The sequence below is a fragment of the Microtus oregoni genome, unplaced genomic scaffold, assembly GCF_018167655.1.
Source record: "Microtus oregoni isolate MIOR12 unplaced genomic scaffold, Mior012 000050F_ref0000143, whole genome shotgun sequence".
In the NCBI taxonomy this organism is placed as follows: domain Eukaryota; kingdom Metazoa; phylum Chordata; class Mammalia; order Rodentia; family Cricetidae; genus Microtus; species Microtus oregoni.
This window is the reverse complement of record NW_024543256.1, coordinates 13,973,443-13,992,599: the sequence shown is the minus strand read 5'-3', so window position 1 is coordinate 13,992,599 and position 19,157 is coordinate 13,973,443. Positions and strand designations below refer to the sequence as shown.

General features: G+C 38.6%; 1 protein-coding gene across 1 annotated transcript in view; it reads left to right on the top strand.

The window, feature by feature from the left end:
* Window positions 1–19,157, top strand: part of LOC121437259 (nuclear pore glycoprotein p62-like) — a 73,627-nt gene that overhangs the window by 22,265 nt on the left and 32,205 nt on the right. The window contains exons 2-3 of the mRNA XM_041637120.1: window positions 12,981–13,084; window positions 14,266–14,422. Of these exons, the coding sequence (XP_041493054.1) occupies window positions 13,030–13,084; window positions 14,266–14,422 (212 nt within the window). The 5' untranslated portion in view covers window positions 12,981–13,029. The remainder of the gene's footprint in view (window positions 1–12,980; window positions 13,085–14,265; window positions 14,423–19,157) is intronic.

The window sequence follows — 19,157 nt, the reverse complement described above, 5'->3', positions numbered from 1 at the left end:
CTCTATATATCTAAAGAACCTGATTAGTCTATTATAAATGACAAACTTAGATGACTATTAGTCTATATAATTCTCAATATCTATCTAACTTAAAGACTAAGACAATAAACGACTGTGAAACAAATGAGGACAATGACCTCCAAATATAAACAATGTACAAATATACATTGCAGTAGGTAAATATATATCAATACACAATCATTATATAAGTATCTTAATCAGAGGTAGAAATGTACACTGCAATATGGTAAATATATACAATATATATATATCAATACAATATATGTCAATACATAAAAAAATGTTTTAAACAGAGGTAGAAACATGCATGCGTACAATAGTCAGTATAATTTAACTTTGTATCAATATACAAGAATCTATAGCAATGTATTTGTCTAAAAACAGTAACTCACAATTACAAATCTATTATCCCATCATCCCTTTTTTTTTTCTTTCAAAATGATCCCTGAGCATATAAAATTCCTCCCCCAACCCTCAATCGTATACTAATTATAATCGACCCCTAAATGATGTCCCTAAACCCAAGGGCAAGTTTTATTGGGAAAGGGGACGTCGTCCTCTAGAATTACTTTCAGCTGTCATGGGGGCGACGTTTTTTCTGGGGGATCCTGTGAAAGTGAAATGATGGTTAAATTTCAAGATCAATGTCTTTTAAAATTGCCAATAGTCTCTGAGTATTTTGTGCAGGTCTGGCCAAAATGTTGTATAAGATGTGCACCATTTCAGCTAACCAAGTTGGAACTGTCTTGTGTAGCTGGTACCAAAAGCAGGTCTTGTAGTAGCGCTATCAGTATCATGACGTCATATCAACCAGGTGGAGTTGCTGTTATGGGGCCCCATCTTCTTCCTGGAAACTTCAAATGTCACTTCAGGAAAAACTCATTGTTCATTATGAAAAACTTAAACATTAATCATATAGACATATATAAACATATATATATATTCAATGAAAGACATGATAGATATATTCAATGAAAAGTATGATAGATATGAAGAAAAGCAAAGATGTTTTCTAAACTTATATTTCTTTCTGTCCCATATCATGGCTCTTGACATGAGACAGAAACTCCAGAAACTCTGGGTTTTTCTCTTACTAACAGGCTTGGAATTGGAGAGGGACTGAGCCAGAGTCCAACTTCAAAACCAGCTTTATAAATTTAGAAATATGGTTTAATATTACTTACACAACCCATTCAGTTGTCTTGATATTTCCTATTGGGCAGGTATTTTTCCATCTGTCAGTATCCAAACATCCAGGGTCCCTTGAATTTCTCAAAGATGAGTGTTTTCCTGTGGAGATAAGAACAGAACCCTGCCCCCATTCTATATGTTTTTCTTACCACCTGTATGAATATCATCGTTGTGGATGAGTTCTCATTTCTCCTTTTCAAGAGGTTTCTCCTCTTTAAATCGAAACTTTATTAATTTTGATGGTATCCACAATTTTTCTTCTCCTGTGGAAACAAGAGCAAAACCCCTTCCCCAACGTAGCACGTCTCCTGGCTTCCATTGAGAGGTCAGCACATCTTTGAAATAAATCGGTTGATTTAGTTCAGCAGACTTTTTCATTATCCAATGTCTCTCTGCTGCTGTCGTTCCTTTCTCATTAGCATTAAGAAAATTCAAGGTTAATAAAGCATTATGTAATCTATTCCTAGGTGTATTTTCGGTCCCTTTCTGTTTGTTCAGCATATCCTTTATAGTACGATTTGATCTTTCTATAACTGCCTGACCTGTAGGATTATTTGGTATACCTGTAATGTGTTTTATATTATAATAATCAAAAAAGCGTTTTATTTTTTTAGATACATATGCTGGACCATTATCTGTCTTTATTTGCGCAGGTATACCCATGATGGCCATAACTTCCAATAAATGTGTGATTACTGAATCAGCCTTTTCTGAGCTCAGGGCAGTAGCCCATTGAAAACCTGAATACGTGTCTATGGTGTGGTGTACATATTTTAATTTACCAAATTCCATAAAGTGGAACACATCCATCTGCCAGATTTCATTTCTCTTAGTACCCTTTGGGTTACTCCCTGCAGGCAACGGTGTTTGGTTATAGAAAGAACAAGTAGGGCATCTCTTTATAATGTCCTTAGCTTGTTGCCAAGTAATGGAAAATTCTTTCTTTAGGCCTTTACTATTGACATGATGCTTCTTATGAAATTCCGAGGCCTGCAACACACTTCCAATCAACAATTGATCAATCTCAGCATTGCCTTGGGCTAGAGGACCAGGCAGACCTGTATGGGACCGGATGTGTGTTATGTACATCGGACAAAGCCTGTTCCTGATTATGTCTTGTACCTGGATAAACAATGAAGTCAACTCTGTGTCATCTGGTATAAATTCAGCGGTTTCAATATGCAAGATAACTCTTTCTGCATATTGTGAATCTGTAACTATATTAAGAGGTTCTTTAAAATCCCTTAGCACCATAAGAATGGCATATAATTCTGCCTTCTGGACAGAATTATAAGGGCTGTGTTCCACCTTACTCAACTCATCTGACTTGTAACCTGCTTTCCCTGATTTATTTGCATCAGTATAGAACGTACGGGCTCCAGTTATTGGAGCATCACGTACAATTCTAGGAAGAATCCAAGAAGTTCTTTTTATGAGATTAAGTCTATCACTTTTGGGATAGTTGCTATTAATTTCTCCCAAAAAGTTAGCACAAGCTCTTTGCCATGGTTTATTGTCTTCCCATAACTTTTTTATTTCTTCAGTAGTAAAAGGCATTATAATTTCTGTTGGGTCTATACCTGCTAGTTGACGAAGTCTCAGCTTACCTTTTATAATTAATTCAGAGACCTTTTCCACATAAGTTTTTAATTTTTTACTTGGTTTATTAGGTATAAATATCCATTCTAAAATAATATCTTCCCTCTGCATTAGAATCCCTGTAGGAGAAATTCTGGAAGGCAATATGACTAGGATGCAGCTAAGATTTGGGTTCACCCTATCCACATGTGCCTCCTGTAATTTTTCCTCAATCATTGTCAGTTCCTTTTCTGCTTCAGCTGTCAGTTCTCTTGGACTATTCAAATCTTTATCACCATCTAAGGTTTTGTTTAAATTTACTATTAGATCAGGTGTTATCCCAGCAGCTGGTCGTAGACTGGAAATGTCTCCTAACAATCTTTGGAAGTCATTAAGAGTCTTTAACCGGTCTCTCCTAATTTGTGCCTTTTGTGTTTTAATTTTCTCTAACCCTATTCTGTAACCTAGGTAATTAATAGAATTTCCTCTTTGAATCTTTTCAGGGGCAATTTGTAATCCCCACCTAGGCAAGACTTTCTTTACTTCTTCAAACATCCTTTCTAAAGTATCTTTATTTGAATCAGATAATAAGATGTCATCCATGTAATGATAAATGATGGACTTGGGGAATTGTTTACAAATTATTTCCAATGGCTTACTTACAAAATATTGGCACAGTGTAGGACTATTGAGCAAACCCTGTGGGAGGACAGTCCATTGATATCTCCTATTAGGCTGAGAATTATTGTAAGTAGGCACTGTGAAGGCAAATTTTTCTCTATCCTTTTTTTGTAACGGTATAGTGAAAAAACAATCTTTCAAATCAATAACTATAAGAGGCCATCCTTTTGGTAACAGAGAAGGCAATGGAATTTCAGATTGTAGTGGGCCCATAGGTTGAATTACTTTGTTGACAGCTCTTAGATCTGTCACCATTCTCCATTTACCAGATTTCTTTTTTACAACAAACACAGGAGAATTCCAAGGGCTGGTTGATTCTTCAATATGGTGAGCATCTAGTTGCTCTTGCACCAGCTGTTCCAATGCCTGTAGTTTATCTTCAGCTAGAGGCCATTGTTTGGTCCATATTGGCTTTTCAGTTAGCCATTTTAAAGGTAGGGCCGTTGGTACCTCTAAAGGTTTGGTATTTGCTGTATGTTCTTGTACAGCCTGAATGGCTGGTGACCTTTTTTCATAATACCTCATCATATCCTTCCCAGAATTATGAGTTCCTGGAAATACAGGAATGTTAATCTGGGTATTCCATTGCTGTAGCAGGTCATGGCCCCATAAATTTATGGCAATATTGGCTATATATGGCCTTAGTCTTCCTATTTGCCCTTCGGGCCCTATGCATTCAACCCATCTTGTGCTTTGTTTTACACGAGATAGGGTTCCAATTCCCAGGAACTGAACATCTACCTCTTGAAGAGGCCAATTCGGATGCCAAGATTCTGGGGTAATGATACTTACATTCGTATCTGTGTCTAATAAGCCTTCAATAAAAGTGCCATTTATACAGACTCTTAGCTTTGGTCTTTGATCATTAATAGAAGTCTGCCAAAATATACGTTTACTCTGTCCTATTGGGTTTTTTGACTCATCCTCCACACGTAATTCTTCATTTAGACCAGTATTACTTTTTACAGCAGAAATTGGAGCTTTTAATTTTCTTGGTGAGGCACGTTCTCCACTGTAACTGGGAATGACTGGGCCACTGTTGGCTTGGGGGCCTGCGAGAGGCCCCCCAAGGAGTTTCCCGATGATATCGGATTGCCCCATCTGTCTGTTGTTGACCTACATTCGTTGGACCAATGCCTGCCTTTACCGCATCTCCTACATATACTTGAAGGCCGAGGTCTCCTATTTTTGTCATTCCCAGAAGAGATATTATTCCTAGAAATTCTTTGCCTGCAATTCCTTTGCAAATGTCCTAATTTACCACAATTAAAACACCTGGCAGTTTGATGTCTCCTCATTGCTTTGGAAATCGCTTCTCCTACCCAAGATTCATCATTATAGCTAAACGTCTCAACATTCATCGTATGCTGAATCCATTCATCCATAGGTGCTGATCTAGATTTTAAAGGCCCAATTATCTTTTTGCATTCTATGTTTGCATTCTCAAAAGCTAGAGATTCAAGAAGTATTCGTCTAGCTTCTGGGTCTGTTACACCTATGTCCAGAGCCTTAATTAATCTTTGCAAAAAGTCAATAAAGGGTTCTCTCTGTCCCTGCCTAATTCTGGTATATGATTCAACCCTTTTTGGTGGATCTTGTATCCTATTCCAAGCATTTAAAGCTGCTTGGTGACATAGACACAGTACTTCATCGTCATAAAGAGCTTGGACCTGTGGATCAGCATATTCTCCTGCATCAAGAATTTGATCTTGGGAAACCTCAATACCTTTTGCTCTTCCTTGCTGTTCCATATGTTTGGATTCTTCTCTGAAATAAATTCCAAACATCAAGGAAGGTCCATTATCTAAAACTGCAGACACTAACTGATGGAAATCATGGGGAGTAGCTCTAGCATTAGAAGCCCAAGTCCTTATCATTTCCTTTACATATGCATTGTGCAAGCCAAAATTAACAACAGCTTGTTTAATTTCTTTCAGATCATTTATTGCTATTGGCGTCCATCTAGCTTCTCTGACTCCCTTTGAGCCTTTAGAAGTTGATGCTTTTTCAGAATTAAGTATAGGGTATGTCGCTAGAACCCTGGGTAAGCCAGTTCTAATAGCTGGTGGAGGCCTTGTATCCTGTCCTTGTGCCTCCTTCCTCTGTTCACCAGCTGCAATAATTTCCCCAATCTTTTCAAATCTTTTTATCATTGTCTCTCTTAAATCCTGAATCTCCTGACCTGTATATATTTCCAGTGATTTCACTGAGGTATCAATTTTTTGGTCCCCATTCTGCACCTGTGATTCCAAAGCTTTAATTTTTTCCTTCAAAGATAACATGTCCTCCTTAAACTTTTCTTGTATATCATGTAGATTCCCATCTTGGAGGTACATTCTGTCTGTTACCTTATCAAAACTTTGTGATAAAGTCTGAATGTCAAATTCAACAGCCTGAACCCTTTCAGGTAACTTTCTAATACCCTTGGATATGGAATCAATTTTGTCTGTCATAGTATCCACTTGTTCAGATAACCTCTGATTTTCAATAATTTTAATCCTGTCAATTAGTTGTTCATTATTAGTTCATAAAGATTCTATCATTCTTAGGAGTGCCATATTCTTCTGTTCATTATTAGTTTGTAAAGATTCTATCATTTTTAGGAGTGCCATATTCTTCCTTAATGATAGAATATGGAAAAGAAAACTGAAGGCTAGTAACAAGCAAATTAAGGTATCCCCATAATCATATAAACCTTGTATGATGTAATTCATTGTAGTAGTAAATATAAATTTACTAATCCATTGTATTAGTGAAAACAAAGCAGTAAAATTTGCGTTAGAAACAAAAACTGCAATATTACCTATTATCCAGCAGGTGGCGCTGTTGCAGAGTCGCGGTGAAAACATGGTCCTGTTTCAGTGCCTTAGTAGATGTTAAAAACTGGAAAATGCAAGTTTCTCAACAAAGTAAATGTAATTAAATCAATTCCTGAGACGGAACCAGAAACCCAGAATCCAGGGGTAGAGAAGAGCAATCTGGAAGCCGCTTAGGCCTCCACGTGACAGAGTCACCCTGAGGGGTTGCAGCTTTCAGCAACCACGTGCTCTGGTTCGTGCCACTTAAGAGCTGTACTTGCAAGGGAGATTTAAAAATGACTCAGAAAAGAGCAAACCACGCGGCCAGAGACTACGCGGGCCTGTGGAGTTTAAATCCACGTGGGGAGTCCAAGGCCGCTGGCGGCTGAGGAAGGGGAGGGCTCCCGCCAAGCCGAACTAGAGCCTGCCAAGCCCGCGGCCGCCAAGCTGAACTTGCGCCCGCCAAGCCCGCAGCCGCCAAGCCGAACTTGGGGCCGCCAAGCCGAACTCGCGGCTGCGAGTGGGGAAAGGAGAGGTTCTAAAACCAAACCGCCAAAATGAGGGCGTAAGTCGCAAAGAATGCCACACCAATTCGGGGTTATGATTATTAGGGTGGTATTTATTTAAAGGGGAAAAAACTTACAGATCACTGTCCCAGGCAACAGCCCTCTATGCAACCAGGAAAGGAGTCTAGTTGCAGGCGGAGCAGGAAGTGAAGAGAAGAGGAGAGGGAAGTGGCTGCTTTTTTAAAGGGAGAGAAACCACGCCCCAGTGGGCTGGTACCTCAGCGGTGATAGGCTGGAGGAGTGGGAGGACCTCCCGCAACAATTTCCCGAAGACAGCATTTCACAATACTAATCCCCCCCCATTCTCTAGATCTTACATTCTCTCTGCCCCCTTTCCAGTGCTGCTCACTGAGCATTAAGGATGGGGAGGTTGGTATGAATATTCCATTTTGAGCTGAATACTCACAGTTAGTTTTTCTTAGTACTTTGACCAGTTGTGACTTTATTACCTGCTCCTCACTGTAAAAGGAAGCTTCTCTGACCAAGGTTAAGAGCAGCCCAGGTCTTTGGGTACAAATAGAAATATTTAGAAGGCAGGCTGACAATATGAACATTTAACAAAGTAACAATAGTAGGTGTCCCCTCTTGAGCTTAGGACCTCCTAAGCCATGGGCTTTTAACCGGGTATACAGTACCTGACATGAATTCCCTCTATGGAGCAGAACTCAGATTCAGTCTGAAAGTGGTCAGCTAACCCCAATATTCATGCCACTATTGCCCAGTAATTGCATCTTACTCTGGGAGGTTGGTATTGCAGCATTCGGGGTCCATTGCCAGGTAAGACCACTGGCAAATATTTTTTTCCAGTGTCTTGTGTAGCACATTCTGGCACTATGAAATCTAGCTAGTAGGGAAGAAATTTCCTGGTCATTTTAAGATAGATTTCTTTATGTCCTTCAACCAAAGTATGTGGTATCTTTAGCAGTCGTTATGGTGGGCATCCAAGAACAATGGCAATAGTCTGTGTTGTTTTGGGTACCTCTAGCCTCTTCCTGAACAATAACTCTCTGAAATTTTTGTTTGGTATCCTTTGTCTTCTGGGAGCAGCACTGTCCACCCATGCAGGATACTGCTGTTCAAACTCCTTTTTCTTCTAAATCCAGAATGCTAACCATTACATGGTGGGACCAACTCTTCAAACTCCTTTTTCAGAAAAATTCTATTTTATAATTAGCTAGGCAATGGTGGTGGATTTTCATAAGGCTTCTTAGTTTTATCAACTCCCTACCCCCTTCATCTCCCCCACCCCTAAATCCCATTAATTCTTAAACCTCTAATCGTACGTTTTACCACATTTTCTCACATATTACATGAATTCTACTATCCCTATTACATTTTTTTTGGATTTTTAATTGGAATGCATGGTAGTAGTAGGTTTCCATATGGCTTTCTCATACACCCTTCATTTTGGTTAACCTGCCTCTTGCCCCCTGGTTTTCCCCACGTTCCCTCCACCTTCCCTGCTTGAACCCTTTCCACTCTCAGTGTCCTCTCTCTACTTGGATTTTACCTGTATTTTACTTTCCCCACTCCATTACTGTATCCCTTCCTATTGGCCACTTTCTAATTTCCTGGGTTCAACTCCCCACTCCATTACTGTATCCCTTCCTATTGGCCACTTTCTAATTTCCTGCGTTCAACTCCCCACTCCATTACTGTATCCCTTCCTATTGGCCACTTTCTAATTTCCTGGGTTCAACTTGTACTTAAAGTTTAAAATGCAAAGCAGTCCAGAACTCTGACGCACATATGAAAGAGAACACGCAGCATTTGCCACTTCTGGGCCTGGGTGATCTCACTCCATATATTTTTTCCAGTGCTATCCATTTCTCTGCAAATTCCATGCTTTCCCTTTTCATATCTAAGTCATATTCCATTGTGTGTACTGCATTTTCCCTCTCTGTTTATCAGTTGATGGATATCCAAATTAATTCGGTTTCCTAGCTCGTGACTAGAGCATCAGTGAACATGGCGTGAAGATAAGACTGCAGGAGGATCTAAAGTCCTTTGAGTATATACACGGGAGTGGCACATGTCAGGTAGCGCTCAATAAATGTCCTATGTTGTGCAGGACAGTCTTCCTTAACCACATATAATCAGACCCAAATTGTCAATAGTGCCGTGTTAAATCCTGCTCTAGTTCTAATGAGGAAAAGAAGGTTTTGTGTCTTAAACCCTTTTCTGTGTTGGAGTAAGATTCATTTAACTTAAAAGTGAGCCATGTTAAATGATATTTGCTTCCTTAGTTATCTTTGGGTGTGTGATTTAAGGACAGGTTCTGAAATTATGCCAGTATCTGAGATAAATGATCAGGATTTTTAAAATACGGGCATAAATCAAGTAGAAATTTAATTAGAGCTAGTGAAGAAGTTTCAGTGATACGGCCATTTACAAAATAAATAATATAAAAATCAATACCTTCACTATGTTTAGGCAATAGTTGTTGGGAAATACAACCAAGAAAAGGCCCATTAACAACTTCAGCCAAAATTATTAAATGCCCAGGAATAAGCTTTGGAAAATATGCATGACTTAGATGGGGAAAGCAACAGTTTTACTGAGATATATGGAAGATACACTGAGTAATGAGCAGCATCACTGAATGACCAGACTCGGTAATATCAAAGTGATATTTACCTCCAAGTTAATCTATCCATCCAATGCAATTCTGGTGAAGCCATAGTTGTTTTGGGGAAGAAGGAAAGGAGCAAAGGACTTGAAATTTTCTAAAATTCAAGTGTAGGAATAAATGCAGGAGACCTTCCGTTCTTGATGTTGTGTTAAGCAAGTAATGATGGATTGGTTTCGGGAAAATACATCAAAATGCATGAGTTGATGCTCTTCCTGTAAGTTTAAAATGTTATGTAATGTAGACTTAAATAATTCTAGGGCTGTAATAATTGAGATTCTATTATGTAGCAGGCACAGGAAGAAAAAAAATCAGTGAAATATTTTAAGACACAGAAACAAGCCTGTGTGTATGATGGTGGTATTTCAGTTCCGTGGGGGAGAGGGCAAAATAATGAATAAATGAATTGTAATAGCTGGCTAACTGTTGTTTGCTTAAAATATTAATCATAAGAAATATTGTATGAATTAAAGGTAGAAAATAGAGTCCATAAATATTTTAAGGGCATAGGTGAATATGAAACTATGTAAGTAATGTTTCCCACACTGGCTACAAGAACATGTATTTATGTCTAATCCTTAAATAATATAGGCAAATGGTTTCAAAATAAAACTATAAATACTACAAATAGATGTAGTACACCCCCTCTGCGCTGCATCCCCTCTGCATTCTCCATTCCCAGCTTAGCACTGCTGTTGTGTTCTTAGCCTTTCACCTTTAAAAGTTATGATTATTATCGTTACTATGGGGGGTGGCACATACGCCATGGATTGCAGGGAGAGTTCAGAGGACAACTTTTCTTGAGTTTCTCTCCTTCTGCCTTTAAGTGGGTTCCAGGGACAGAACTCAAATTGTCAGGCTTGCATCACCCATCACCTTGCGGTACTGAGCCATCCCGGAGGCTCCAACCTCCCATGTTTTTCAGACGTGGAGAATATGTTCTATATCCTAGTGTGTACCCTGCTTTTTCCCCTTGTAAATTTTATACTATACTTGTTTGAAACCTTTTAAACCTGATTTCATTTCACATCATTGAGAGGCTCTTCAGCATCTTTTTAATATCATCATAGTATTCCATGTTCCGGATGTATTATAATTTGTATATCCACTCCCTTGGTAATTGTTGTATTAGTTTCCTCATTTTGGTGATGCAAACAGTAATGTAGTGGATATGATCTTTATTACATTTATGTATTTGTGTGTATGTGTGTGCCATAGAACATGTGTGAAGGTTTGAGAACAACAGGAATCCATTTAGTCCTTCCATGAAGTACCCACCCCACCGTGTGAATCCTGGGTATGAAACTTTAGGCTTGGTGGCAAGCATTTTTACCTGCTTCACCATCTCTCTAGCCCTGGGTATCATTTTATGTGGCATTTCACAAGTACACAAGAACATCTTACATATTTATTGCGGTAAAATGCACATTAAAAAACTTTACCATTTTAAGTGTACAGTTAGTCACTTCTAGGTATATAGTTCTTTGACTTACGCACACATGTATTTTGTGGCTGTATTTGCATTCTTTATGGATATGTTTCCTGAAGAATATTTCTATCTCAAATGATAGATGCATTTGTAACATTTAAAACTTTGACCATCCATTTCCCATAGGAACCATACCACTCTTCACTCTCATTAGGGATCCATGATGCTGCCTGATGTTTTCTTGGTACTTAGTAAAGTGTTAATAGTTTTGAAGTACTTGTCATCTGTTTTGTGAAATTTCTTTCAATGTAGTTACAATTTACAGTTTTCTCTTAAAATTAGATTCAGCACTTTTTCTTACGTCTTTTAAAATATAATTTTGAGACCTAGATTAGACTATAAAAAGGGGGAAATGATGGAAACGTTTGACTACTTATAGAATAGTAAGAAATTAGAAGCCATTGACAAACTGGGTTAGGAGACTATTTACAACATATGGCAGAATAAATAGCCTTGCTATTTCATGTTATTAAAAACCACTAGTAAGAGCTGAGGATGCTCCCTTCTCTTTCCAGTTCGTTGAGTGTTTTTATCGTGAAAGGGCATTGCGCTTTTGTCAAATGCAGCTTTTTTCTTCTCTTGAGATGATAATGTGTTTTTTAATAACAGTATAATTGACATATAATTCACATCTTGCAATTCACTCTTTGAAATTGTACAATTCAGTGGGTTTTAATATAGCCACAGAGTATACAACCACCACCAGAATGTAACTTGAGAACATTTTCATTACCCCTAAAAGAAACCTTGTAACCAGTTAGCAGTCACCCTTCATTAAGCCACCTCCCTTCCCACCCCTGCAGCCCTTGGCAACCACTAATACATTTCTGTCTATGACTTTGCCTATTCTGGACATTTTATGCAATTGAAATCATGCAGTACATTGCCTTTGTGCGTATTTCTTTCATTTAGCTTGGTCGTTCCCAGATTTGATCGTGCTATAGCATACAACAATGCTTAATTCCTCCTTGTTAATTCTGGTAGACTAGAGCGCCAAGAGCCTAACTTCTTGTTAGCATAAAGCTCTCACCATTTAATCACTTACCACCAAATCTTCACCTTCTAAGAGGAACTCCTTCAACTGAAACTACTTCATGCTCTGTTTTACAAAAAGTCACTTCTTTGTGGGGGAATTTTGGAGCTCTCTATTCTTAGGACCAGCAGTTAGCTCTGGGGCAGAATCTTTCTTTGACCCAGGGCTTTGGGTGCTGCGCAGTGGTAAGAGCCACTGGCCTTGATTGCCTCTTCACATGGGAAACTTTGAGCTGCGAATGAGCTTAGGCAACAGGATCAGAGTGGGGTGGTTGAATCCCTACTATTCTCCGCCTTCTGGCATGAAGTTTCTATCCTATGAATGGGAACTGGCTCAAAGAAACAAGTCCCAGAAGATTTGGCTGTACTCACCAGGAATTTTGCCCTTCACATCCGTGTTGGAGATGATGAGAATGCTGGCTGCTTGCTTTCTCATGGAAGCCACGTCTCCCTTGATTCAGATCCAGAGCCAGAGAGCACCCCATCTACTAAGCCACTGTTATCTGGAGTGTTATTTGTACAAAGGCAAGCAAGGGGGTGGGAGGAATGCAGTGAGTTATGGCTCATATGCCATATGTAGCCCATCACTGTTAGACCACTGACTTTTAACAGATGTTCTTGAAGAAAGCTTTCTTCAGTCACTGTATCCCCTTAGGATAATTTCCAGCAGTTTACATTTTTTAAAAACCACTTTCACCGGTTTCAAACAGTTTCACAGGAGTTCTTATGCTGCACTTCCAGGGAGGGGATGTTTCTTATCTGTTTACTGTTTCAGTGAGGTCGCTAGAAGGCTGTTAGCAGGCAGTACTGATGAGCATTTTTAAAATACAACTTCTGCTACTATCTTTTTTAACCAAAGACCTTTTATTTGTAGTTGTGTGCGTCTCCATTCTTTGCTCATATTTCCCCAATGCAAATGAATCTTGCACTGGCGCTCTACTTGTGGAGAGTTATTTTTTTAGTCACTGTATTTTCCTTGCTGCTCTGATTTTTAGGTTGCTTCTATCATCTACTACTGTGGCCACCACTGACAATTCAAGTACCATGTTTCCTACAATGTCAAATGTTCCTGCCTGTATGGCTTCCCAGGAACTCTCAAGTAAGTTTTATTCATTTTAAAGAAATTGATGTTTTCATGAGCCTGCTTGACTCAGTTTGCCAATAGAAGCTATGGATTTTCTGCATCTTAAAAATAATCACGATGTTTGATTCCATCGATGACGGTTGATATCAGTAGTTGCTTTGCTTAAGGTTTATTGTCATAACTTTAGCTGTGAGGTTTTTAAAAATTATTATGATTAATATCTTAGTTGTTTTTCTATTGCTGTGGTAAGACACTATGCCCAAGGCAACTTATAGATAAAAGAATGTCTTGGGGTTTGCTTAGAGTTTCAGAAGGTTAGAATCTATGGCCATCATGATAGGGAAAATGGCTGCAGGCCGGCACAGCACTGGAGCAGAGGCTGGGAGCTTACATCTGATCCACAGCCAAAAGTCGGAAACAAAGCACTTAGGCTGTGAAGTCTGTTTAGTTTTACTCTATAAAAAGGCATTCTAGAAGGGGTAAAACAACCCAAAATCTCTGCTATGTAAATAAAACTTGGAGAAGCTTTTACTAACCAGGTTGACAGATACGCATGTCCAGTCTTAGCTAAGACGTAGAGAAGTAGGCACTTTTCCCTATTGACAAAAACACAGTGGTTTAATTTTTTCCAAAACCACTTTGGTGGGTCACTTTTACAATATACACTAAGATTTAGAATATATCCTTGATTTAGTCTGATGATTTAACCCTATGATTTGGCAAATTAATTTGGGAGAATTACTTTGCAAATAGTTGTGTTTTTATCCAAAATATGTACAGAAATTTTGTGTATATTGCAAAATTGTGGGGTTTTTCTTTGAAACTTAAATAGAACTTACCAGTGAGGCCATCTGGGTCTGGCATTTTCAATATTTATGGGAAGAGTTTTGAGAATTGATTAAATCCCCTTAATGGTTATAGAGCTGGTTAAGTTATGTTTTATATTTTAATGAATCTCTCCAGGAGTTTTAATTTTCAGCATAAAGGTTAATTTAGATGCCTGCTGTGCACTATATCACTTCATATTGCAACAGAGTTGAGTTGAAATCTATGTTTTTGATTTCAAGTTCTTATTAACAAATGACTCCCCATATTTCATTTTAAAAAATGTCTTGAATGACTGAGGCTTAACTGACATGAGCTTCTCATTTCTTACTAATACTGTAAATTCTTACCAACACTATTTTATTTTCTAGTCACAACCTCAACGACAACCACTACCACTGTTACCACCAACACCACTACTACAATTACAAGTGGATTCAACCTGTATCTGAAACCACCAGCATCACCTTGGCATAACGACACTGGCTTAATCAGTGTGGCTTCTCTGCCAGTTACCATGACTGTAAAGTAAGCTTGCTTATTTGAAATTTTGTGTTTTGGATTATCACTTCATAGGCATAATTGCATGGGTAGCTTGAAACTAGTATTTTACGAATCAGTTGAGGGAACAGGGCAGGATTTTTTCATATTTAGCTCAGGAAGTTGAAGCGTCTACAGGCTCTGCAATACTGTTATATAGTCATTACTATTACTACTAGTAGCTATAATTTATTGTGCAATTCTGTATATTTAGCAAGATGACAATTCTTTAGGAACATCATACCATTTAATATCCACAGTTATCTTGTGAGATAGATTCTATTTGGGGTGCTGTTTTATAGCAGACAGGAACCTAGAGATTAGGTAGTTCTTTACTGGTCACACACATTGTAATGTGTGCGTCATGATAAAGATTCAAGCAAACTCTAGAGCTTATATAAACTTGCATATTAAATGAGGCATCCTGTGTGCCCTTTGTACCATTCCTGCGATGACAGACCCTTGCGTTACTATAGTGTCAAACAAAGCTAGAATATTGTCATTGGTGCCGTCATGATACAGAATAGGGGGCTGGAGAGAAGGCTCCGTGGCTAAGAGTACTTGCTGCTATTCCACAGGACTAGAGTTTGGACCGCACATCAGAACTGCCTAGAACTCCAGCTCCAGGGGCTCCGGAGCCCTCTTCTGGTCTCTATGGATACCTGTACACATGTACAGGCACTCACACATAGAGATACACACATAAAAAATAAAAGTAAATATTAAAAATAATAAAGAAAAACATACAAAATAGTTCTGTCTCCACAAGGGTTTCTCTTGGTGCCCTTTTATGAGCACATCTCTCCTTCTTTCCTTAACTTGGGACATTAATTAATCTCTTCTTCATTTCCATATTCACAATATTTTAAGAACATAGATGCAGACATGGCCCACATATGTCCTCTAATAATTGGCCTTTCTTTTCATTAAGCGTAATTCCTCCAGTTCCACCCAATGGCTTGATCTCTCTCTCTCTCTCTCTGTCTCTCTCTCTGTCTCTCTCTCTCTCTCTCTCTGTCTCTCTCTCTGTCTCTCTCTGTCTCTCCTCTCTCTCTCTCTCTCTGTCTCTCTCTCTCTCTCTCTCTCTCTCTCTCTCTCTCTCTCTCTCATTCCTGAGTAGTATTCCATGCTATTTTGTATAATGTAGTTTGTTTAAGCATGGAAGTATTGATTGACATCTAGGTCACTTAAAGGTTTGAGACTGTTGATATGAACATTTGTGTATACATGTTTTTGTGAACCAAAGTCTTACTTGAAAATGAAATGAAATTTATTTCCTGTCACTGCTGAAGCATGCATGGGCAGCCCATATATGGCAGTTCTACTGAACTTGTCCATATTGGCTTTCATGGTCTAAGTTGATGAGGACACCTGACCAGGTCTCTTCCTCAGGAGGGCACCAGATTTCATTACAGATAAGTTGTGAGCCACCATGTGGTTGCTGGGAATTGAACTCAGGACCTTTGGAAGAGCAGGCAGTGCTCTTAACCTCTGAGCTATCTTCCCAGGCACATCGGCGCTTGTCAGTATAACGTTTGTATATTTATTACTTTTAGGTGCCGAATACTTTCCCAGAGTGTCTATGGCATTCTGTGTATCTATCAGTAGTGTAGGAGTTACCTAGACTGTCCATATTTTCTTGCTTGGTTGTGACAATGTGACATATTTTTACTACCCTTCTTAAAGATAGAAAGCGATCTTATTGTGGTATGAATTTTGACCTTAGGTCTTTGAGAACTTGATACAATGTGCTTTGATTATATTCATCCATGCTCTCCTCCAGCTCCCCACAGGCCCATCCAGATCCTACTCATCCAACTCTGGGTTGTCCTTTCTTTTTTTTTTTTTTACACCCATCAAGTCTGATTGGCCCTGACCATAAATTATTGAATATGTGAACTTCCTCTTCAGCTACCCTCTCAAAGAAAACTTACTGTCCCTCTCCTAGCAGCCAGACTGAGGGTGTGACTTAATGCCCACCTCCTCTCTCCATGTTGGCATTTGGACTGGCTTGGGCTTGCACCGGTCTCATGCATGCTGTCCCAACCTCCGCAAGCTCATGTGTACAGCTGCCCTGCTGGGTCCTTATTGTCATCTACGACCTCTGGCTCTTATACTTTGATCCTCGTTAGCTATGGTACAATGATAGATATGTTTGTACATTTTAGTATTTTATGTACTTTTTGTATGTATGCATGCTGATTTTGTTTTTGCTTTTAAGTTTTGATATCAGAATAACATTTAACGAATCACTTCCAACCTTACAGCTTATAAAATGCTCCAGGAGTCATTCTTATTCCTATTTTCTAAAAGAAATTCTAGAGTTGATACTAATTCTTTAACTACTTTTTAATGAAAACTTCTGTGCCCAGATAAATGTCTTGTAGAATCCTCTAAATTAAAAATAAACGTATTTAATAGATCCAGTATCAGTCTGACTGTCTGATTCATCTTTAATAAGCTTCAGCAGTGTGTGGTTTTAAAGGAACAGGTCCATTCTTTTTCTGCATTGTCCAATTCATGAGCATAAAGTTGTTTGTGGCCCTCCCTTATTGTCTTTCCATATTGGAGCTATATTCTTGTTTCATTTCTGATGTTGGTGGTCTGTGTCTTTCTAGTGTGAATTTTATTGATATTTCTCTAAAGAACCAGCTTTTGTTTCATTGATTATTCTGTAAAACTTCCCTGTTTTCAGTTTCATTGTTATCCACTGTTGGTTCTTTTCTCCTGGTGATACTGTGTTTATTTTCTTCTCGCTAGTTTCTTAGCAGATGATCTTAGACTATTGATTTGAGGCATTTTCTTCTCATGCCAGCCTTTAGTGCCCTGCATTTCCTGCGGCCCACATCTTTCATTATGCTCTGATTGCATTTCGAGCCATGGATTATTCGGAAACATGCTGTTTACTTTCCAAGCGTTCTGAGATTTTTCTTCTTTTCTTTTGGTATTCGTGATAGCCAGTGAATGTACCATATGATTTCAGCTATTTTATATCCAGGGGTTTTTTTTTGTGCAGGAGAAGATGGTCCATCTTGCAGAATGTTCCATGAAAACCCAAACATTCTGTTTTCTTGTATTGCATGTAATGTTCTGTGTGTATGTCTGTTAGAATCTGTTATGGTATTTTCAGATTTTGGAGTTTTACCATATTTTATTCTTGTAGTTTCTTCAATTGTGAAGACTGGATTTTTGGAGTTCTCAATCAAATAATTTTGGATTTGTCTTATTTTCTTTCTTTAGCTTTATTAGTTTTTCTTTTGAGAATATTCTAGTGCCCTTTATAGTTATTTTTATTAATTTTGTTTACCACACAAAGAAATGGGCATCACTATAACATTTCCATATATATACATATATATGTGTGTATATATATATCATAATTTGCTTTTATTTACACCCCTGCTGCTGTCCCCTATTTCCCATACCTACTTCTTGTTATTAATCCCTTCCTTCCCCCTAAATAGTTCCCTCTTCTCTTTTCATGATTATTTATTTTGAAAGTGTACGACTTTTTCCTAACCTCAGCTTCAGGTATGAAGTCCACTATCATTCAATTGCTCTTCTCTTTTAAGTACATTTTTTCCTATGTCTATTTTTCGCTTCCACAATTTTAAAACTTATCTCTCCCTTTCAGAAGTCCCATTGCTCTGTGTCTCCCCATGGATTTTGTAGGGCTGTTTCCATAGCATAGTGGTTACCACAGTTGCCTCACCCCGTGGCTTTTCGTGAGTTATTCTACTTCTGCTTGTTTAACTTCTTGAATCTTTACATTTATATCTTTTGCCAAATTCTCAAAGTTTGAAACCTTTTCTTTCCAATAATTTTTATCAGGCCCATTCTCTTTTTCTGGAAATTCTCTTGCATACATTTTTATCTCAGTTATTATTGTCCTCTTATGTCCTTGAGACATTTTTCGTTTGTCTCTGTTTTCTCTTTGCTGGTCTGTAAATTTTAATTATCTACCATTAAGTTCACTGATTGTTTTCTGTAAGCGCCGCTCTAGTGTGAAACCCTTCAAGTAGGCTTATTCTAGTTATTATATTTTTCAGTTGTATATTTTCCACTTTCTCTATAATCCACATTTCTTTTCTGATTTTATTTATTTCAAGAGGATTAAAAATTGCCCTCTTCAGACATTTTTAGTGACTGTTTTAAAATTCCTTTCAGACAGTTCCCAGCGTCTGATACCTTTTAATGTTGTCATCTGTGATGCCAGCTTTTTCTCTTTCGAGTGATTTTCCCGGTGCCTGATACGGATGGCTTTTATTGTGTCATGGCCATTTGCCTATTATGTTAGGAGTGTTTGGGTCCTATTTATATCTGCTGTCTTTTCGCTAGATAGTCCCTTTGTTGAGACCTAGTGCGAAGGGTGGGTGTGCTTTTATGTTTTGCTTCCCACTGGGCCTTGCCCCCGTCACCCCAGCAAAAACGGAGCACTGAGTCATACTGCCTCACTGCACCTGGGTGGCATGGAAGTTCAATGTTCTTAGTTCTGCTGGCTCATTTCCTGTGCAAGTGGGACACTGTACCCCACCACTTCCCTTCCTCTTGTAGGAATGTGAGCCCAGCTTGCAGGTGGGCCCTGAAGCCCCAGATGAAGAGGCGGGTGATGAACTAACTCAGTGCTTTAGCTGATCCAGGGGTAGGCAAAATTTCAGCTGCTTGGACCTTGCTGACAGAGAGGACACAGGATGCCAACTACTCTACCTCATTCTGCCTTGTA